Source organism: Betta splendens, chromosome 10, assembly GCF_900634795.4.
Source record: "Betta splendens chromosome 10, fBetSpl5.4, whole genome shotgun sequence".
Lineage (NCBI taxonomy): Eukaryota > Metazoa > Chordata > Actinopteri > Anabantiformes > Osphronemidae > Betta > Betta splendens.
In genome coordinates, this window is record NC_040890.2 from 14566339 (window position 1) to 14588487 (window position 22149).

General features: G+C 44.3%; 3 protein-coding genes across 5 annotated transcripts; 1 reads left to right on the top strand and 2 right to left on the bottom strand.

The window, feature by feature from the left end:
* Window positions 1-52: 52 nt before the first annotated feature.
* ocrl (OCRL inositol polyphosphate-5-phosphatase) lies at window positions 53-12368 on the bottom strand. 2 transcript variants are annotated; one of them, XM_055512418.1, is made up of 23 exons: window positions 11914-12368; window positions 11288-11366; window positions 9624-9715; window positions 9289-9327; window positions 8870-8983; window positions 8181-8369; window positions 7742-8051; window positions 7561-7662; window positions 7346-7460; window positions 7076-7192; window positions 6756-6937; window positions 6556-6667; window positions 6196-6305; window positions 5934-6069; window positions 5729-5839; window positions 5417-5582; window positions 5060-5295; window positions 4415-4438; window positions 2856-2975; window positions 2655-2739; window positions 2229-2356; window positions 2019-2130; window positions 53-1933 (listed from the first exon to the last, which is right to left on the bottom strand). In XM_055512418.1, exons 1-23 carry the CDS (start codon window positions 11954-11956, stop codon window positions 1809-1811), a joined length of 2847 nt encoding a protein of 948 aa, XP_055368393.1. In that variant the 5' UTR covers window positions 11957-12368; the 3' UTR covers window positions 53-1808. The 2 variants fall into 2 exon arrangements, with proteins under 2 accessions (XP_055368393.1, XP_055368394.1); XM_055512419.1 differs by lacking the exon at window positions 4415-4438.
* Window positions 12369-12642: 274 nt separating this feature from the next.
* Window positions 12643-16168, bottom strand: si:ch73-335m24.2 (protein eva-1 homolog C). Of its 2 annotated transcripts, XM_029164388.3 has the most exons (8): window positions 15950-16168; window positions 15092-15297; window positions 14846-14969; window positions 14609-14761; window positions 14228-14371; window positions 14088-14159; window positions 13920-14000; window positions 12643-13593 (listed from the first exon to the last, which is right to left on the bottom strand). In XM_029164388.3, exons 1-8 carry the CDS (start codon window positions 16143-16145, stop codon window positions 13208-13210), a joined length of 1362 nt encoding a protein of 453 aa, XP_029020221.1. In that variant the 5' UTR covers window positions 16146-16168; the 3' UTR covers window positions 12643-13207. The 2 variants fall into 2 exon arrangements, with proteins under 2 accessions (XP_029020221.1, XP_029020222.1); XM_029164389.3 differs by lacking the exon at window positions 13920-14000.
* Window positions 16169-18933: 2765 nt separating this feature from the next.
* On the top strand, window positions 18934-22099 carry clic2 (chloride intracellular channel 2). Its single transcript, XM_029164414.2, has 6 exons — window positions 18934-19233; window positions 19926-20035; window positions 20695-20820; window positions 20907-21007; window positions 21084-21265; window positions 21507-22099. The coding sequence occupies exons 1-6, from the start codon at window positions 19189-19191 to the stop codon at window positions 21666-21668; spliced, it is 726 nt and encodes a 241-aa protein (XP_029020247.1). The 5' UTR covers window positions 18934-19188; the 3' UTR covers window positions 21669-22099.
* The last annotated feature ends 50 nt before the right edge of the window (window positions 22100-22149 follow it).

Sequence of the window (22149 nt, forward strand, 5' to 3'; positions counted from 1 at the left end):
ATGTACCCGAGCAGAGCTGAAGCCATCAACAAGCAGAGCCGGAACACAGGGGGGCTTTGTACATAGGTTTATTTCTGTTAAATAAATTAAAAGTACCAAAAACCTAGACTCTAACATGTTTCCTTGTGTACCTTTAAATAACCGTGAGTGTCATGAACAGACTGGGACAGAAGTGAAAACAAATGCACAACTCCACAGATACATCAGCTTGTACAGCGGCAAAAGACAACCAGACGTTACAGGCGATACAGATCTTTGCTTTAACACGGGGAATGAATGTTTCTCCCAAATCTGTCTGACCAGAAACCGATTCGGACCGGTCTCTGGTGATCAGCTCAGCTGAGGCCGACAGAAGTAAAACTGCTTTCATGGCAATGAGGCAGGAGAAGAGAGATGCGAGCTGGTTTCGGACCGCACGCTCGTCCTCTCAAGCGTCATGATTGTCAGTGTTGCTGCATTATGGGATAAGGCTTTTGATACAGAACTCAGTGTCCAGGATCAAAACCTCAGAGCCTTTCAAAACTATAAGCAATACAAAGCTGGGGAAGTCAAGGTCAATACTTTGTTATGATGTTATGGGGAAGCTAATAATAATATTACTTGGTTAAAACGGAAATACATTTCAGTGCACATAGCACAGATGTTCCATGATCCCATCATCATGTGGCTCTAATGTTTAAGGTTCATCCCTCACACTAATAAGCTACTGAATCCCGCATCACTTAGAGCTACACAGCTGTATCCAGGCATCACAGAGGCCTAAGACAACGGAGGACGAGCTTTAAGATGTGGCAGAAAAACAGACACGTAAACACAAACATTGTCAGTACGACCGCAGTGACAAAAGCTGTACACACCATCACCATGCTGACAGTCAAAAACCCATGAGACGGGGAAACTTTCACTACAATATTTACATTATACATGACTAAGTACCACAGAATGACTCGTGACTTGATTCCGGTTGACCAGGAAGTTGGTGCGTCAGGCTCGTTGCTTAACTCAACTCCTGCCGAACTGGTTAAACAAGGTGTAAGGCTCACGGCAAAAGGTTCAACAGAAGCAGGTCACACTTTCACAATGTAGTTATCTACTGTATAGCATCGTTAAAAAAACAAGTTATGAGCACTAGACATTCAGCGAATCTGAAAACAAACTCTTACTGGAACCACAAACTACATGTGGTGCAAACTTTGGAAAAATATATATAAATAACACTTAAAATACAACGGATATGGTGACAAACAATTTCTTCAGATGTTTGAATATTGTCAACTCAGCTGAAATGCATGATTGTCAGGATTAACCATAAGCTTAAACATTCTTAGCGCAAGGACTTAAACAATAAACTTGTTTCTTACTACTTTAAGATTTTAACAGTGTATTTGTGTTCAGTGTAATTCTTACATTAGAAAATTATTTTCTTTAGTGTAATCAATTCTTTCTCTAAGTATCTATAGTACATAGTGTTCTCCTGTTTCTTACCAGCACTGTTCAGGGATTATTTTGGCATGAGCACCTACATTAGTAAATGTCAGATAAGGTTGGGGACCAATCTGTTCTGGAGGCACAGGTCTTACAGGTCATCACAAAGTGCATAGGCATCAGTTCCAAATGTGTCCAGGTTCAGCTTGTGGTTATACTGTAACTGTTGAAGATGTAACACTAGTAAAATCATTGCATGTCATGCTGCACATGAGAATCTGTGAAGGGCTGCACTGGCCTCCAAAAGATGACGAATACCAGGTGGATCAAGTCCTCCAGCTCCAAACCACACTGATGCAGTGGTGGAGCTTTGTTTTTTTTATTTACTCCTCGTCTCCTGCCATGAGGAATCCCAGAATGAAGTCAATGGCTTTCTGCCGATCGTGTTGTGTCTGTCTGCCCACCAGGTTTGGAGGCGGTCGGATGAGGAGGCTGGCAAAGAGTGAAGCTAAAACAAGAGAGCATGCATAAGAATCAATGTATAATACAGCATAGATGTTTAACTAACTACGATAAAACAGTGAGATCCATACCTATGAGGCTGGCTGTTAAGTTGTTGTTGTGTGAGTGTCTGAGGAGTTCCTTCAGAAAAGCCATTAGATAGCGAAACACATTGCGATGAGCCCGGGGCAACTGGGCGATCAACTGTGAAGGTTGGAAAGGAAATAAAATGACTACAGATTCTAAAACCCTGGACAGATGAGAAACACGTGCTCTCCAGGCAGTCAGAGACGTCACTGCACCTGTTTGCAGAGGCGGCTGTCGTGAGAGCAGTCGAGGCACCGTTGGTAGAGTTCATAACACAACACGGGCTCCGGCAACGCCTCCAAGAAGATCAGCAGAGCCTCAGCCACCGAGTGGTTGCAACCAGCTACGAAAGCAGTCAGGGATGTGTAACTAGAACAAACAGCCATGATGCACCTGGAGTCTGATGTGGGATTTTAATACTGGATCAATGAACCATAAGCAAGCAGAATAGCACAACTAGAATAATTATCCAAATCCTCACTTTTTTTAAATTTGTAATTTTTCCATTTTCTTGGTGCCTTTCAAAAGAAGCCTCAGTCTCAGGTTTCACAACAGTTACACCATTCATCATGACAACCTGAACATTTCCAAGGGGGCACCAAGTAATTTAGATGCAGTCACGGGCTCCATAATAAGGATACGGATGGAGTCTGGGATGCTGGTGTCCAGACAGTCGATGATGCTCTGCAGCTCCTCTTGAAGGCCTGGTGTTTGGAACAAGTCCTCCTAAGAGCCGCGTTGACAAACATGAAGGATTTCACACAATTTAATTTGGTTCTTGGACAGAAAACACTGAAGTTTAACAAACACCAACAATTGGAGCACAGCTGCAAACTTCTCACCTGATCACAAGACTTGGTAAAGAGGTGGTTGACCAGAATCCACACCTCCTTGGGGATCTTTAGAGGTTTGTCCTCAGTACTTGTACCATCCACCATCAGGAAGTTCATTTTTGACTTTTCCTAATGAGAGGAAAAAGAACCAACATGATATAAAGTAAGAAAACCTATGACATTATTCCCCAGAATAATGATTATTTCTGCTTTGTGTAACAGGCTGCTGGAATGACTACACATCTGATCGTATGCTACTGAGGAGGAGCAGCAGCGAGGTCAAGGTTATCGCTGGTGCCTGGAGACTTGAAAAGCTTCATATCCCTTTTTTGTTCCCTCTGCAAACGGATCACTAGGACTAATCAGAGACTTCCAAAAATACCCATCACAAGTGAGGCCTTACAGCAGTAGAAGCTGAACTGAGCCTTGAACGAGGGATGATGGCAACTTATTTCAAAACGGATCTCATGAAATGCAAAATGCTTTAGTTGTTTAAAGTGATGAGACAGCTTTAATGACGAAAAATTACTTGTTCTTGTTTCGAAACATGACCAAGTCTACGTTGCAATTGCTCAATCTTTTCTCTTGTAGCTTCGTAGTTTCACTTCTCAGATTATGAAAATGAAAAACTAGTGGTGGGCGTCTGATCTTGACTGAAGATCATTAGCTTTAATTGGGTGTTTGAAGGCGCCATGCAGCGAGCGTGACCTCCTGTCCATTGAGATTTAGCGTGTCTAACTTTCACTAGACTGATGTGCCCTGCCCTCAAGCATTAATGGGAGATTTAATGAGTGACTGATCCACACACTGAACACATTAGAAATAAGCCAGCTTGGTCTGGCAAGTATTCGCCTAAGGGTAACCAATCACTGGCCTTGTCAGATTACTGAAACTCTAAGCAATTCAAATAAGCACTGATTTAGATTCCAAATACATTTGTACAAATACGTTTTAGCAATCGCTAAAACCGCAATTTGCTTGACAGCGTGCAGAATATATTGATGAGTATTATTTAGAAGTGTTTAACAAAATAAGACCAATTTAAGAGAATTACACGTCATTTTAAGATTCTATTTGTATTAAGACAACTGCAAAAGTCTGGAGGCAGTAAACAAGGCTTTTTAAAAAAAAAAAAAAAAAAAAGCACCGGTGTTGTTTCGACACATTTATTCTCCTCCCTAATAAGTAGGTGTTAATGAGCTTCAGTTCACCTCCAACTTACACTTTGTGGCGGCAGCAACAACAAAAGAGAAAATAACCAAGACAAATATCAGGGACAACTAAAGCACTGTGTAGATCATCACTTAGGGGTGACGATGCATCCGGTTCTATGAACTCTAGTCATTTATAATCATTAATCTCGTTAACTGCCCTCCAGCATCAGCTCCATAAAACATAATTGGTTCCAAACTTCCCAGCCACCACACAGGAAGAATTAAGTGTAAAACCAAATCTTCAACCTAAAATAACTGATTTAAAATTTGAACCACTTATTGACCCCAAACTGTTGTAGTGTGTCACAAAGTACTTGATCACAGAGCTGAGTAATATCAGTGTTAATATTTTACCTTTTCCATGTAGCTGTCCTCTCCCTGAGTAAGAAGTCAGCCCACAACCACAGTGAATGGAAAGGAATGATCAAGGCAATAAGAGGCGGTGAAGGGGAGAAGAAGAAAGAGAAGGAAGAGTGTAGATCGAAGTGCCACGAACAAACACAGAATCAGAGATAAGTCATTTGATCAAATACACCAAGCCAGTAGGAAAATGTCTGTTTAGGTAGAAATGAAGGCTTCTGGGTGATAGCAACACTACAATCCAAAGCTAATTCAATAGCAATATACAGTAGAAGTAGACAGAGGCGATCGTGGTGAGGCTATTTATATGAATCAGACTAAAGTGGGCCTAAGCTGAGTCAGCTTTTTCCTCTTGTGAAGGAGCACCCTTCCTATGTCTTTGATGCTTCCTCATTCCCTCAGCCCATCTAGCCATAAATATAGGGTTTATTCATGCTCTACAAATTTAGACTCTCAGTGCGACTGAGTATAACCTACGGGACCATGTTCTCACATACCCCTGCTCAGATTTCTAATCAAGAATTAAGTTACAGTTCAACCTAGAGAACTGTGTGCACAGCTTCTTTTCTATATGTCTGTACTAAGTCTCACAATCCCTCATCTTCGTGAATCTCTTCTTTTAGACTAGTTTTCTCTCACCAGGTCAATGAGTTTAGTGATGGGGATCTCTCTTATGGGCTTCTTCATGCGGCACAGTGTCTCCAGCGACGTGCCAAAGCAGCTGGGCAAGTAGTTGCCGGTGATGGTAATGAAATAGTCTTTGCCACGGTCCAGATGGAGAACCAGAATTTCCTCTATCTCGTCCTCTCCAGAGTTCAGCAGTGTGACGGAGTCCTTACTGACATAAACCTCCAGATAGATCTCCAGGGTCTCGTCTGTTCAGGAAAGAGGGAAACACACACTCAGATGATGCTTCTGTGTAAGTGAATAATTTCCAAACAAACTGGGAAATGTGTTATGCAAGAAAACCACCTTCAGACAGATTTCAAAACTTACTTGGTTCTAAGAATCCGTCACTTGGCTCCGCACGAAGCCACGACTTGCAATACTGCGAGTCACTGAGTTTGGGGATGAAGGCGAAGTGACAGGGGACCTGGCCGTCATTCGTTATTTGGAAGGGCGCTTTCTGGAGCTGTCGGAATTTTACATTTTGAAATATAAACTTAAAAAAAAAAAAGAGAAGAAGAGGAAATATTAATAACGGACAATGTAGGGGAAACCACAGCAAGCAGGAACAAGGAGCAGGTAATTTCTGAAATGCCAGAGGGGAAACATCACAGGCCTGCAGTATGACAGCCTTATCCTTACTTCTCTCTTGCTTAGAGACACAGATGGAAGGAAATCGTTCTCCATTCTGTCCATTGCCCGAACAATGTCCTCAAACACCTTTTTGTGACGCTGCTCATTTACCACTTTCACCTGTTGTTCAAATTGAAAATGTATTTATTATATAAATAACACACAGTGAAAACATTGAAAGCTGAAGGTTTTAAACATTATGTCAGTGTTTTACCCCTATACTGAAGAGGGAGCTGACGGGCTTATGGTCACTAGTTTGTAGCTCCATGTGACTTCGGTATTGGAGCTGATCGACATAACTTCCTCGCCACAGAATTCTGTCACACCAAGCCGGGACACGACACTTGCCACTGCAGGAAACAGGCAGAGTTTTAGCCAAAATAAAATGCATTCAGTGATGGTGACACTGTATTAGTTCAACAAGTCCAAGCAGGAATTGATCAGTTATGTGTTTAATAAACAATATAGGCTTTTACCTTGAGTCCCACTGATCTGTTTTTGGGTCGTACTTGTATGTGGGAATGAAGTTTACCTCTCCCTCAATAAAATCTGTGAATGCTCTCTTAGTCAGCCGCTGCATGTTCAGCTATACAAAAAAAAACGTGGCACCATTGTCAAATATTACTTAACACAAGTGCAGGAAAAAAAGGCCTTCACATTTATTCTTTATGACAGGTAAAGATTTTGCACTGATATATATTTACTCAGCTTGTGCTAATGATTACCCTTCTTTCTAAAACAGTGGTTTTTGGATTTGCCCACATGTATTGTCTAATTATGTTAGGACTACTGCAAATAAAATAATGGATAAAACATGGGCTGAATGACAAAGTCACCTGGTCAAACTTCTGAAGCGTCTTCAAGTCATTCTGAGCAATGAGCTGTTTGACTTCGCTAGCAGTGAAATTGCATAGACGGTAGTTCAAATCCCCCAGCCAGATGACTACACTGAAAGACAAAAGGACTCATGTTTTATTGTAGAGTTCAATAAACACGATGACACGCTGAACATACTGTCAATGGCTACAGAACTCACTCATGCTTGACGATACTAAGAGGCGGGTGGTCCAGCAGGTGGAACGTCATGCGAGCACAGATGTCTTTGTAGTCCTGGTTGCGCCGCTCAAAATCCTCCACATGTGCCGCTAGATGAGAGTTTACAATGCAGAAACTTGTGTTGTGAAAGACAAACCTCACTGCCACGCCTCCTTTGTTCCCCTGAGAAGCAAGACGAATGGAAAAAGAAAAAAAAAATAAGAGCGTCTGATGAGCGGCTTTAGTGACATCAGCGGTTTGTTCAAATTAGGCCATGAGAAAGTGAAGGCGTTTGGAGGTTTGTATGTAGCATTAACTCACCATTTTTCCCATGATTCCTGTCCCCACATGCTCTGCAGCCACTTCTTTAATGTGATTCTTGAGATTCTTCTTGACAAAAACCATAAGCATCATCCCAACTAGTCGTATGATCCAAATCTGCAAACCGAAAAAAAGAACATTAAAGACATGATGTTAAAGTGTCTAAACTAGATCATCAAGCACAATCTACTAACCTGCACCACATGTTCATCAACAAGACAGGAGCCAGCTGTCCTATTGCAGTGATTTAGTGATGTTTCTCTTACTCACCTTCTTGTACCTGGCTTTTTTCAGCAAACAGTTCTCCACAGCTTCCACCCACAACTGCTCCTTGGATGAGTCCATGTAGAAGAACGCTTCAGTGCTCAGGTCCAACTCTTGAAAGCTACAGTCCATAAACCACATGGTGTTAAAACAAAAAATGACAACATTGCACAATGTAAAGGAGAAAACATAGAGTACTAAAACAAATAATTCCTACTGACCCCAGAGCATACACATCAGGAGCTTCTTTGTCACAGCAGAGCCATGGCTCAAGGCTGCAGTCTGGAGCCTGGCCATTCACATTCCAGGTGCCTATGAAAAACCTGAAGAAAAGCCACATAGTAGAGGTAACGGTGAGACAAGCATCAGTATAGCACATAAAATCAAGTGAGCGCTTCTCACCTGAAGTTCTGGATATCCACATACTCGCGCTCCTTTTTACCCATGCGGTGCTTGATCAGGTATTCTCTTTGTCCTGCCTGGCTGGAGAGCACGGCCTGTCTCATGGTGTTGGTGGTGGGGCTGTCGCACCACGAAGGCTGCCTCTCCATTCGGGTCGATGGACTCTGAGAGGCTTTGCGAGGAGGCAAAGGGGGAACAGGAGGAGGCTCCCTAGAGGCCACCAAGCGATTCTGGTGGTTTTTCTTTTCCTCTATTTTAACAGTGTGGTTGAAATTTTCCACTAAGCCAAGGTCTGAGGCAAGTGACTGAACTGGATTGTCAAAAAGGAATAAGAATGTAATTCACAGAGGGTTAAATGAGAAACAGACAAATCAAATTACGCATTATTTACTGATCTATAACAGTTTTTGACCGTTCACAAAGTGTGTGCACTTCTCACCTGCTTTAGTCTGATTTCTTGTAGTGCTGACGTTGGGAGGCAGTGCACTGGTAGGTTTAGGTGGATTCGCTCCAGAGCTGACAGAGTTAGCCGTCTTGTTTGCTCTCTGCGGAGGGATGGGGTCAGTGCCTCGCGGGAATGGTGGAGGAGTTGGCTCCATTGCTTTCAGTTTTGTGTGGTTCGATTGAACTGAGAAAATGACAAAGTGGTGTCAAAGGTAAACATACAAAGACCCAAACAACAACGTATAAGGCACATTTGCAGAACTGGTTAAAGATAAGCAAGAAAAAGGCCCCACAGCTTGCTCAAAAAAAACAAAGCCACCACAAAGCTGACATGAATGATGAAACCTCTGACTTCACCAAAGTAAATTCACACCTTGGTTAATACAATCTCTCTATATGAACAGATATAACTGAGCCAACACCCACGGGAGTGATGACGCAATGAGAATACTAGCCAACAAGTTACATCTTGATAAAACGAAAAAAAAAAAGTTTGAATAACAAATTATTGAAAGAAATATAATAATCCATTGCCTGACGCCACAGAGGTGGATTGGCACCCGAGTGAGTGCTTCCACCACCGGTGGGAAGAAAGCAGGAAACGAGCGAGTGCTGAAATCCACCCTCAGTAAATAAATATTAGAGGAGAGATTAAATAATGAATCAGTTGCTGTGGAGTCTTACCTTGCTGCTGAGCACTCTTCACTTGTGTGAGGAAAGTCTGGGTCCGATCATCATCCTGCAGTTCCAGCAGCAGCTCTGGGGCTTTCTCCCCTTTAACTCGTATCTTTACAGAGGCTTCAGAAGGACACAGAAAACACACACTAAGGCTCAGCAAATATATTAGAAGCAAACTGTAGAGAAAACAAAGCAAGTGATTTAACTGTGAACCAGTTAAGCATGCTTTCAGAAAACTGTGGCAACACATGACCTGACCCAAGCAGCTACTAAATAAAGACACTCAGCTGAAGGAATGCTCTAAAACGTGATGCAGTTAGATGAGGACCATGTTAAATCAGATGGCCTGAATAACCAAACATCCCTCTCTATTAAAAAAAAAGCTAAAAGAAAAGTATTATTATTTAACTTGAAAATGTACTTACAACCTGATGAGAAGTCTATAAGAAGAGCCTCTTCAGCTTCTATAATGAAAGGAGGGAGGGTGTAAATGCAGGAAGTTCAAAGGTTTGTTGTGGGAGTAAACGAATAGTGCTATAAAAAAATTCCACAGGCTCTAGATGTTGTGATGATTTTTAAATTTAGTCAAATGCTAAGAACATGTTTACTGGACCTAAACCGCAACGTCACCAACCTCAAATAGCAGCATTAGTTACAGAAAATAAAGGTTGCTAGAGGAAATCAGAAACATCCTGTATAGCTGTAAGTTGGCAGTTTTTAAAACAGGAATTATTGTGAAGTAAGACAGAACCTTACATACCTCGTACAATTTTAAAATTACCATTGATGGGAATAGACAGCTGAGCCACTGGACAGGACACAACAGTGTCCGGGGAGGCCAAAACACACAATCTGAACGAGAACAGAACAGAACGGATATCCATTTAACATCGTTCTTCAGTCTTTTTTATCGTGATTTTATCAAAATTGTACAGAAACGCTACTCCAATTTGTCTGGTAATTAAAATGATGGTTCATGCACTGGAGTCAGTTTAAATAGATTACAATAACTGAAACCACAAGATGCAATATAGTGCAGTTACCACGGTTAAGATGCAACACAAGGAATGAGAAAAACAGCCTAAAATGCACATTCCCACATGCAAAGGTTTTTTGTAGTCTATTTACAATCTAGAAGTGTAATGACACAGGCACAGGACAGGTTTTCTGATTCATTCAAGTTAGTTTCTTGGCAAAACTGTAGCAATCAGTGGCCCATTCTGAGAAGCTCAGCTTACAGTCATTAATGGGAGGTTTATGTGGGTTAACGTCTGAGGGGTTAATGTTTCATTCTCTAACAATGCATGAGTAACACCCTGGGTCGGAGCAGCAGGGTTGGCAGCGCCTACATTTCCTGCACTGTATTTCACAATAAGCCAGGCTATGATGAAAGGAAAATAATGCAAACTTCTTGAACTCAGTCGTAACAGTTCCAGCTAAAGCCTTTTAAACACGCAGCAACTCATGATCTGCCCATAGGCAGAATTATGGAAACATCCGGTAATAAAGACCCGAATTTTTAATATAAACAATTGTTCATCAAAGAAACTGTGATAGTTGTTTCCAGCACTTTTCACTATTGTCTCTGTTTTGGTAATGCTCCTGGTGTGTGGTTTTAACACGTCTAGATGAGCACTGGAGCGTGTGCCCATGTGAGTCTCATTACAGTCAGAGGAATTTGCAACAATGAGTAGTAAGGCTGCTGGTTGGACTATCTGCTTTCTCCGTCACACAAACGATACTAAACTTTTAACACAATCACTGTCATCGCCCACAACATCCCCTTTCACAAACACAAACACCCGCAAACTTTAGAGGATGCTCATTAGAATTGCACGTGTGGGTAACAGTTATATCTCCACTGAAATAAGAGGTGACTGCACAGTGGGGTGTGCGTGCAGGTAAAGCGATTACACCAACTACAAGATGTGGCTTATAATTTTTTCCATGTCGCACTGAATAAAATGAGTACACCTCTACTTATTTATTGGGTCAGTAAAAGACACGAAGGTGACTTGGTTCAAGGTTCAAGTGCTGTTTTAGCCAGGAGAGAATATTAATGTAATTAATTGCAATCATTACAACATCATTATGCCAAAAAAACAATCATGGTTTCCATCGTTCCTAATACAGCAGAGTGTATTTCTATCTACCCTGGATACCGTGTCATCCAAAAGGCAGCTCACACAATTACTGTACGCAGCAGCAAAACACACAGATATGAAAATAGCTCACAAATGAGAAGCCCTCCCCCAACACACCAGAAGAAGCATTCACCTTTAAAATAGATTCGTTATAAATAGGGTTTCAGAGGAGGAACAAAGTGAAAGCCAGACATAGCTGAAGCTGCACAAAAACATCTAAATCCCAAGGAGAGCGAAGCTGCTTCAGACATCACAGGCACCAGTTTTCCCTCATACTTACATAAACTCCCCATTGCGTTCAATTAGAGACAGCAGCCTGGGCTCCTTCTGGCCCGACCTCAGCTCCTCACCTCTCACCGTGTGAGCAGCACAATCAAGGAATTATCGTGGCTGGGCATGGATGAAAAGCTTGGACACGACAAGGTCTAAGTCATTTTTATTCAGATGACAGGCGCCTCGCGGCCAGTTTTTAACGGTTTAACTTAGCTAACGTTTAATTGTCTGATTAAAACGAAGCTATTTGGGAGAATAGGTGTTAAAAGAAGCCATGCTAACTGAAAATTAACGTGACAACGGTCATAAGGCAATGAAAAGTGTCTCAGCTGTTAGCCAGAAAATGCTAGTTATCGTGAACGGAGTCAGGGTTAATATTGTTCTGGTGAGAAACGAATAGGGTTGCGTAAAATAAGCTCCGCGTGGTGGTGCGGTGAGTATGGAATACATAAACATAGTTAAAGTAGCTACGAACAATCTGTCAAGTTCATGCCGGTATAAAAGACTCGCAGTCGCTATCGTTATGTAAACATTTCAAGTTACCGGGAGAAGCTAACGTTAAGAGCTAGCCAACAAGCTAGAGCCGAATGAAAAACAAACACGAAAAGGCTTTAACTTCATCCAAAAAGGATATTCCCAAGCACACGTCCTCGCGTATCCCTAGAGATTTATCCATTCTTACCGAAACCAGTTCAACGCCCGTCTATCAGTGACAGCGGCGCTGGTTCCGTCCAGACGTCAGGGGAGAAAGTTAAATCCCCACCCGGCGCGGCGGCCTTCCTGTCCGTGGACAGCGGTGAGGCAGCTGGCTGCTAGCGCTAGCGGAGTGCTAACTCCTTAGCCAGCTGCTGTTGGTTATTTCTGGATGAACTCGCTGTGATCAACAACACGGGGAAGTCGGATTATCCCGTGTACAGTTCGCCATTCTGTCGGAAAGCTTCACGTATCCGGGTTGAGTGTCGTCCCGACGGCTGTCACGCTGCGGGCTAGTCGGACTACATCGCTGGCAGGAGAGAAACGGCACTTTGACATGGGGATTGGGCACTGTCCGCTTCTTCGGTTCCCTCTCCGTCCTCTGTAACGTGGCTTCGTCGCTTTGTCTGTTAATGGCGGCTGCCTACACGTATGAGGACAACTACCGCCCCCTAGAGCCTCGGAGAGCTATAACAGGTACGTGTAGAAAGGGCTCTGGAGGCTCAAACGCCTGTATCTCAGCATCTGATTCAAAATTCAAACTTACTTCTTACACCTTTGTTGCCTTTTTATATCTATTACTAAGTTTAAACTCTGTTTGTATATAGACATATGTGTACGTTAATGTACTGCAGGTGCACAAAAAACAACAGACTGCACACAACAGAGTTCTGTGAGTTGCATTAATATTTATTAATATATTAATATAAATTATTGACTGCATTATTATCAAGTTATCAACTAGGTTACATTTAAGCTTTTCCGTTAAACACCTTTTGCAATTACAGTACATATAATATTTACATATACAATATTGTACAATAGAAAAGAGTTAAATGTGTAAAGGTGCAGAGCATAAATATGAAATATGAAGCAGATTACCTTACTGCAGAGTTTAGTTTTTAACATTCAGTTTTCAATTTCTTCTTTCGCTGCATGAGGAGAATAAACCAAAGCCTGTTTATTTAATACTTTAACACATGTGGAAACAAAATTCCACATTATAAATGAGAAGGATCAGTTGTTTTTTAATGTGATATAGTAAACTAGTCTTTGTGTTTTTACCAAACATTCTGGATTCATTTTGAGTCTGTTGTTTACGTAACAACAATATATTCAGTCTAGTTAAGGTTTAAACTCTTAATAAGTCCAATGGCAATGAAGCACATGGAAGAAAAAACATGAACGTCATTGTGTTCTTTAGAAGTGCTTCCACTAACACAGGTGACGTCTCTTAATTGTTGTAGGTGCTAATCTTGTGGATGGCATAAGGGCTAGAGTCTCGATGTGGCCACATGTCTCCATTGGGCAGGTCCCTCAGCTGTCCCACCTCTCGATCCACCATTTCCACTGCCAAAGTGGAAGGACTCAAGACGTCCGTCGTGCGATAGGACTGCGTGAGGCGACGGAAGGATGACGTGTCTGAGATCTCATCATCAAAGAGGTCCTCCATGAGCTCCTTGCGCCGCCTGCGAGAGGCCTTCAGCTCCTCATTAAGGTCAGCAACCAGATCCTTAACGTCCTTCACCAGCGTGGAGCGAATACCGAAAACGCAGAGTAGAAAAACCAGACCTGCACAGATGCCAGAGACAAAGTACAGAGCCACTTTCTCTGGTAGACCTAAAAAAGGCAGGAGAGAATTACAGGTCAAACTAGTTTCAAATTATGCTGGTCCAACACACAAGAAATGGGCCCAGGTGATGCAAAGCATATATAGTCCAAAGCAAAATAGGTGTTTTTGTGTGTGTTGGGCCAAAGTAAAAATGTTGTTTGTGTGCAACAAAATATGTATTTTACACAGACCTGAAAATCAGATGATTACATTATATTTTGTAGCAATAAAAAAAGTAAATAGAACATAGAAATAATATTACAAAGTACAGTAGATGTCCATCAAAACTACCCTTAAATTGTGACCTGTTGTTTACAGACATCACTGCACATACCCAGTATTTTTTCAATGATCTCCAGAGAGTTGGTTAAGAACACGTTTTGAGGCCTGTAGGTGGGGCCAGTGTACCATCCACCTGCAGGTGAGAGGGGTCTGGGCTCAGACACCAGTCAACATCGGCCCCTCGCTACAAAACCCCGAGGATCTCGTCCCTCGCTCTCACCGTGTGTGTAGTCCGAAATCAGGAATGGATCTGTCGCCCCCCGAGCCACGTCCTCCAGAAGATACCGAGGTACTAAAGGGGAAGTGACAGATTTTTACATAATGCAGCAAACCATGGCGTCACGGTCAAACATCACTCACCGCAAGTGAAGGACACCCGCAGGTGTTTCCTGGTGCCGGGGAAGCAGGGGTCCCCGAAGGTCTGAGTGTCGGCAAGCAGTGAACAGTTGGCTCTGCCGTGACATCTGCGGGACACCTTCCTCAGAGCTGAAGGTGACAAGCACTCTGCAGGAAATCATTAGAATAGCTGTCAGAACAGGAGATTTCACTCACAGATGAGCTCCGACTGGGGTCAGTAGTGTGTTAAAGATGGAGCACAGCATAAGTAGATTAAATTATGTTTAATTAAATTAAGTTATAGTACTGAAAATAAGAGTACAAACAACTAAATGGGCACAGAAGCTGAACACAGCAGTTCCACCATGCGGCCACTAGATGGCGCTAAAGCGACTCGTCTCAGACCCATGTCCGCTTGCGGTGCGGGCTCCTGGGGGCAGTAAGGGCTGCCGTGCAGCAGGTGTCCGAACGTGGCCGAGTAGACTGCGAGGACAGTGTCGTTTTTACACGCCAGCCTCAGACGCTCGTTCTCGCACACCAGCCTCGTGCGGTGGTGCTCTGAAAAACAGGCGGGCGTGTGCCGTGACGAGCATTGTTTGCACCCGGTTCCGTGCGGCGTCAGCGTCGGCCCGGATCACCCACCTGGCCGGCACTTGTAGGAGACCAGCAGGTATTTGCTTGTGAGGGGACACGGGTCCTGTCCGAACACCGAGCTGAGGACCGGGATGCGGCAGGAGCGCCGGTCCTGACACTCTGACAGGGTTTTCTGAGGCCACAGGAAAACACGTGTTGACCTTTGACATCTGCAACGCGAGCCCCTCCTGGAAACATCACGGGGAAGGAAGCGTGAGTCAACGCGACTCAGACCCATCAAACCCATCAAAATACCTGGGTCGCGACGGGAGAAGCACAGTCTGTGTCCTCCTCCGCTGTCGCGTTCGGGTTCGCGGGCGGACACAGGTGTTGACTGGGGACGCGTCGCCCGTAGAACGCCGACAGGACGCTCACGGACGTCCTGGAGGGGCATTCGATGGCGAGCGCGTCTCCTTCACACGCGTGAGCCGTGTGGTTCTTCAGGATGGTGTGGAGATACACTGAAAGACAGCGTGACGTGATGCCAGTGTCACTTTAACCTCCCGTGGAACGATGACTATCAAAATAAAAGCTCGTATTCAATAACTGCCTCTCTGACCTCATTTAAAAACAAGGTGTAACTCCACAAAGTAATTACGTAATAATGTATTACTAAATGAATCAATAGAGTGAACTTCCATTGTGTTTGCTGAGCTGGTTGTGTGACTTCTGGTTTGGCCTGTGCTTTAGTCACTGGGTGTAACTCTCCAAGACTCAACTCAAAACGTGCACAACTATGAGACACAGACAGACAAGGGTGTCCCCTCCCATGTGTGTTTCCTGCATTTCCCCCCCGTGTCCTGTGTGTTTGTCTCCACAGAGGCAGATGAGAGTTCGTACCAGGCTCCCGCTCACAATGATCTATTATTAGTCCCCTCAGAGGCTGCAGATCAGGCTCCAGAGACACAAACACCGTGTCTGGCTCAGTGACACAACGCAACTCTGTGATTTATGCATTAATCCCTGTCTGTAGAGACGCTGACTCTGGTCCATCAACATAAGATGCACCAGCTGCTGGGAAATCACCCGCATCACCCTTCGCCCCCCTGAAACACGAGCCCGGCGAAAGCAAAAGTTGAAAGCAAAAGCAGACGTCGAAAGTGAAGCACTTACAAGACAAGTCGGGAGCGGAGCGCACGGTGTTCACCTCCAGAGCCAGAAGAAGCAGAAAGCAGAGAGACGAGCACAGACCCCACGGCGCCGGCATGGTGTCCCACGTGAAGGACCCCGGGTTGGGTTCCAGAGACTCGGTGCTATTGACTCCCTGAGCGTCCAGAAGGTCAATGATGCTATTGTGCTGCAGCATCATGACACAGCCCCCCCATCCTTAGCAATAAGAAGATGGAGTGTAGGAAGGCAGCAAGCGTCTGTTTAAAAAATAAAAGCTGATAGACTTTGTCCTGTTAAGAAACAGTAAAGTACAGGCAGCACAGTTGCCGTTATTTAACTGTAGATTAACAGTGCTTTAATGTAGCTGGAACTTACAGTTTAGCATCGTTTTAGTAAATACAGCAAAAAGCTCTTATTTTGTACCATAACAGTAAAATACTGGCCAATTTTTAGCAACTAATTACTGTTTATTTACACCTTTTTTAGAAGTCGTCTGTTTACAGAGTTAAATGTTTTAATTAAGTACACTACTTTAAACAGGATTAAGGTGTACATGAATGAGCAAAGTAGAGAGTGACAGATTAAATGATTACAAGATTACTTGTTCCTTCACTAAGTGAACATGTAAATACAGGAGAAGTGAAAGTGAATAAACATCTAAGAGAGAACTTATTTGACTACATGGCTAACATGAAACAAAGAGTATGGATGTTTGACTTCTATAAAGTCCCATTCAAAGTCAATTAGTTCTTGGTATCCTGGAGACATGAGGGATCACTGCAGTCATCTTTGAACTGTCTGAAACGCAATTGTGGGTGTTCATAAGATTTTCTTGCAGCACAACACACTAGCATTAGCAACACTGGCCATATCCTTTCTGTGAGAAAGATCTTAAACTAACAACAAATATGTACCCATCTTTTCATGTACAGGGACAATTGAATGGAAAATTCACATGTGTTTATACAGTATGTTCATGAATTTAAACTTAAATTTGATGAAATTTTCAGGATGACAATTAGAAGTCCAGTGCCAGTTTGCAATGTCATAAATTCCTCTAAAGAAAGAGAACGGTTACTACCATTTCTCCAATAAGCACTTTTATCTTTGAAATGTAAACATCCCTGCCTAAACCTTACATACATAAATTAACAGAAAAGTCCGTGAGTGCAGAGCCAGGATGTGTCAATGTCAAAAGCAGAATGAGCGGAAGATAATAAACTATCTGTGCAGCCGACTTATCCCAAGGTTTTTATTAAAAGCAAAATAAAAACTTTACATGCAAAGTCAATGACCACTCAGAGACACAACAAGGGAAGCAGTGTGTGTGTGTGTGTGTGTGTGTGTGTGTGTGTGTGTGTGTGTGTGTGTGTGTGTGTGTGTGTGTGTGTGTGTGTGTGTGTGTGTGTGTGTGCGTGCGTGCGTGCGTGTGTGTGACCTGTGGCTCCAGAGCAGGTTCTTTAACTTTCACATTCAGCCCAGACTAGTTTTGGCTCCTCTGGGCTTCACCGTGGGGCGATTAGTGTCATGTGTGTGTTTTTTGTGTTTTTGCAGTGACACAATCGAGCCCCATTCTCTTGGCTTGCCAGCAGTGTCAGTCTTGTTCATGGCGATAAGGCACTGTTATTTCCAGCTGCTCCTTGTGTCAAGTGCAGATATGACTATCTCTTCCAATAGGCAGGCGCTTTCCTTTCTTTTCGCCTGTAGAAGAGGAAGCACGTCGTCACTAGTGGCCTGCGGTTTTCCACAGCAGCGTTTTCCAGAATATAACCAGGAAGTCTCTTTGGTTGAAAATCCTCCCTGCGCAGCGCGGAGGCCTGTGATTCCACTCCTCATTTCCTCTTTACTCATCCTCTGTTGCAACCCCGCGTGTGTTGCCATGGCAACCAAACACCGACACAGTGCGAGTGTGGCGTGAGCCGGCACCGGCACCGGGCTTATCAGCGACCGCGGCCTCAAGATGGGTTCGTGAACCGCTCCGCGGTCATTTATCACGCCGCTCCCGCCGCAGCGGAGCGGACGCGATAATGGAGGTGGGAAGGAGAGGAGCAACACTCCCATCGCATTCTCCAGTAAAATTCCATTCACCTCCCATAGGAAGTGTCAATAAGCTGGTCAGGGATTCATTAAAGCTGTTTAAGGAGGAGGACGCGGTCGTTAGGGTTTAATTGTCCTGTATTTTCATAGAGAAAAGGGGGGGAAGGGCTCTCTCCATCTCTCTCCTACATTTCTTGCTTAGGGTTGTACTTGTTTGAATTCCACACGTTCTCCTCGCGTCCACAGAGGAATGAGGAGTCACAGAGCCACACGTCTCCTGGAGAGGTTCCCATTCAATTCCCGGCAGCGCGTTGCATAATTCTGCGTGTGGTCATCTTCTTCGTAGGGAAGTCTGTTCTACAGTTGAGGGGGGGGTTTCGTGAACTTTCACTTCCCCTCTACTGAAAGCAATAACACATTTCTTAATACTGAATCTAACGTCTGAGGACATGTGGTTACAAAATGAAAGCAAAGCATCACATTCACACTGATTTAATAGAAACACTCCAACAACTAATAACTTATAATAACACAAATAATGATCACTTTACAATGTTTGCATTAATTATGAAATTACTCTGAGTAGCGTATGTTCATATAATATCTTCTCTACTCCTCATCTTATGCAACAGAAGCTATCAAACGAAAGCCTCCACCTCCACAACGTATGAGACTGCTCTGTGTGTGTTTCTCCATCCAACGTAAACATTATGTACATTATGACGTCGCAGGGATGCTGTTCACTTAGAGGACGTGTCTCCCGGTCTCGAGTCACATCTGGCTCGGAATGCGAGTGACGCCGGTGGGTTGTGTAAATGTGTGTGTGCCCTTAGTCACATGCTGTTATCAGTTCCTGTGGACCGCCGTTTGCACAGGGACCTACTATTTTAAGCTCCGGCCTCATAGGGTTTTGTCTTCGGGTATATAAGTGTGTGCACCCCGCCCAGTCCTCTCCCATCGCCCTCCCCCTGACTTTGTCAGAGGCTCCAAGGAGCCGTCGCACAAAAACCCAGCCGGCAGTGAGGTGTTAAGACTTCGGCCGCAGAGACCAGAGCAGCGCTGGTTAAAGGGCGTTATCAGCAGCTTCCTCCTCGGCTCCGTGGATATTTTGGGGGCTGTCAAGTTCCACCTCACTTCAGGGGAAGCGCTGACGGGAGCAGGTAGTCAGATTTTTATTAAGGAAAACAACTTTTCGGGGGAACGAGATGCAGAACTCTGACAAGGAGCCGAGCATTGAGCTGTTCATTAAGGTCAGTCTTTTCTTTTTGTTTCTTTTCTTTTTCTCTTCTTCTTTTTGTGGGAGACCAGAACCACAGGAGCTGCGCGTTAGTTCACAGTATAGCTGTCATCCATTCATGTTATGTAAGCGTGAGGGGTCAGCTGTGTGGGGGGCAGAGGTCACATGAGCTCTGGCTCCGCGCGGGGCCACGTGCTGCAGATGTGGAGGTGTTTGCGTCCCCGCTCAGGGCCACAGGATGCTTTATCAGTGAACCGTGGCCGCAGAGCGGCGGCGCAGCTTATCGCTGCGCGCCTGCAGGGCGTCTGGCCCCGAGCCGCGGGCCGGGCACACCCACTTCACCGAACACGGGTTCACGGGTAGTGGGGCTGTGACAGATGTGCCCGTTAGCTTAGCTTAGCTTAGCATACACACTGAAAACAAATGGGAAAAGGCTCTGGCCAGATGTGACAACCTCCAACGTCACAGCTCTGAAGGACAGATCATGTATAAAGTACATTTGAAGGAGCCAGGCTATCAGTGCTAAGATATGCTAAGCTACGCTAACCAGATTTTCCGTCCACATTCATGGTCATATTTGTCTGAATGTCAAACTGTTCCTTTCATATTATTATGTTGATTTAACGTGTCGTGACTTCCAGCATAATGAGTGAATCATGAGACCTTCTGTGATTCTTTCTCTCATGAAGCGCCTTTGTTTTTCAGGCTGGACACGACGGGGAGAACGTGGGGAACTGCCCCTTCTGCCAGAGGCTCTTCATGGTGCTGTGGCTGAAGGGAGTCAAGTTCACGGTGACCACCGTCGACATGAGGAAGTGAGCCCCCTCCCCTGGCACCGACACTTCCTGAGCATCTGGCCGCAGGGACTTTCACAAAGAGCGCTGTTGAGAAAAATTAGAGAAGTTTGTTTTCCCCGGTATTTTCAGCGATTCGTGCGCTCGTTAAAATGTGTGGCGCTCAGTCTGCCGTTGACGGGAGGAGCCCTGAAGTCCCACGCGCACAAAGGCAGCAGTGTCACTTTCAGACAAACACCTTCATTAAGTCGCACAATAAACACCTCTTCGTGCGTGTGGGGTTTTTGAGGGAATTACCAGCAAGCAAATAAGATCAGGAACCTTTAAAAGGATGCTGATAATTGAGTGATTCAGGAGGCCTCCGGTGCCGGCAACCACTCCCAGTGTGTGTGTGTGTGTGTTTGTTTTTAGAGCTGAATCAACAGCCAGAGCTAAAGTTGTTAATGTAAAGTGGTTCATTTTGTTTCGACAGCCGCGACAATCAAAACAATTTTAGTTTGATAACAATCAGAATTAATGCATGTATAAGTAAATATGGTGGAAGACAAACTCATGTAAAAGTACCTGCTGTTGCACATGAGACTCATAAGTTTCTGAGGAAGTGTGATTATATTGTGAATTAAGACTGGACATGTTTTATCTTTAAAGTAAGCGGCCGTCGGTGTCCGTCTGTTCTCCAGGAAACCCGCGGAGCTGAAGGACCTGGCCCCGGGGACGAACCCGCCTTTCCTCCTCTACAACGGGGTGCTCAAAACAGACTTCATCAAAATCGAGGAGTTCCTTGAGCAGACGCTGGCTCCTCCCAGGTTCCCGCCGCCGTTCATTTCTCCAGGCGTGAATCTGGCGACCGCCGTTCCCCGTTAACTCGCCCTACTCGGTTCCTCCGCCGCAGGTATCCCCACCTCAGCCCGCTGAACAAGGAGTCCTTCGACGTGGGCGCCGACATCTTCGCCAAGTTCTCGGCGTACATCAAGAACAGCCCCAACAACGCCTGTACGTCGCGCTTCATTCCACGCGAACACACTTTCCAGTAAACGACAATGACCGCACGTGTCTCCGCCCCCTGCAGTTCACGAGAAGAACCTGCTGCGGGAGTTCAAGCGCCTGGACCTGTACCTGAACGCGCCGCTGCCGGAGGAGATCGACCACAACTCCCGGGAAACCGTCACCGTCTCCAAGAGGAAGTTCCTGGACGGCGACCGCCTCACCTTGGCCGACTGCAACCTGCTGCCCAAGCTGCACGTCATCAGGGTGAGGCGCCCATTTATTCTACCTCACCAATTACATGATGTACGTGTTCATTGCGCTGTATTTACACAACGCGCGGTTGGTTTTCACATTATTATTGTACAAACACGTGATAAGAGAATAAACAATAGTACATAGTTAACGATTAAACCGCTGGTTCACACCCAGATATTTTCTTTAAATGCATTTACAGTAGCTTTACGTGTTTTCTGTTTCTCATACGTCCTCCTACTTCTTTTGTCAGGTTGCTGCGAAGAAGTACTGCAACTTAGAGATCCCCGACGACTTCACGGGCGTGTGGCGATACCTGCAAAACGCCTACGAGCGCGAGGAGTTCAAACAGACGTGTCCGGCTGACCTCGAGATTGAGAAGGCGTACCTGAACGTGGCCAACAAGCGGAGCTAGACCCGAGATCACGTGCCCTGTTTGTACCACGTGGAAGCAGAACGCGAGAATGAGAGATCTGTGCTAAGGAATCACAGTATTCCACCTTAAAAACACCCACCTTAAAATGTTTATAGGTTATATGTCTCACAGACAAATTATATTTGAATGTCACAATTAGAAAGGCCAAAAGTGCAATTGACTGTTGATGTAATTAAGCAGGTTTATTTTTGTGTATATTGTAAATACAAATGTTTTTCACGCTCTTTCCAATCAAACACCCTTGTTCAAATATGATTGTGTTACTATAAGCAGCATCTTCATATTTCATGCAACAGATAATGGCAAATATCTTAAAGAATCTTAATACAAGTGTCTCATGTTTGATACAGTTAAACATGGGACATTTTTTCAATTTTATATTAATAAAAAAGTAAATACAGTAACTTGAAGTGGGGTTTGTGTTTGTTTACCTGATTAGCTCTAAAGTGAATCTCTGTGT

Excerpts from the sequence above, each read along its gene's own strand:
- clic2 (XM_029164414.2), top strand. The coding sequence starts at position 19,189 with ATGCAGAACTCTGACAAGGAGCCGAGCATTGAGCTGTTCATTAAG. Across the intron at positions 20,036-20,694 it reads ACCACCGTCGACATGAGGAA|GAAACCCGCGGAGCTGAAGG; the intron begins GTGAGCCCCCTC and ends TCTGTTCTCCAG. Across the intron at positions 21,266-21,506 it reads CCAAGCTGCACGTCATCAGG|GTTGCTGCGAAGAAGTACTG; the intron begins GTGAGGCGCCCA and ends TTCTTTTGTCAG.
- ocrl (XM_055512418.1), bottom strand. The coding sequence starts at position 11,956 with ATGGATAAATCTCTAGGGATACGCGAGGACGTGTGCTTGGGAA. Across the intron at positions 2,976-4,414 it reads AGGACAGCTACATGGAAAAG|GAAAAGTCAAAAATGAACTT; the intron begins GTAAAATATTAA and ends TCCTCTCATTAG. Across the intron at positions 2,740-2,855 it reads TTACCAAGTCTTGTGATCAG|GAGGACTTGTTCCAAACACC; the intron begins GTGAGAAGTTTG and ends CGCGGCTCTTAG.
- si:ch73-335m24.2 (XM_029164388.3), bottom strand. The coding sequence starts at position 16,145 with ATGATGCTGCAGCACAATAGCATCATTGACCTTCTGGACGCTCAGGGA. Across the intron at positions 14,160-14,227 it reads GCGGGTGTCCTTCACTTGCG|TACCTCGGTATCTTCTGGAG; the intron begins GTGAGTGATGTT and ends CTTCCCCTTTAG. Across the intron at positions 14,001-14,087 it reads GATTTCGGACTACACACACG|GTGGATGGTACACTGGCCCC; the intron begins GTGAGAGCGAGG and ends TCTCACCTGCAG.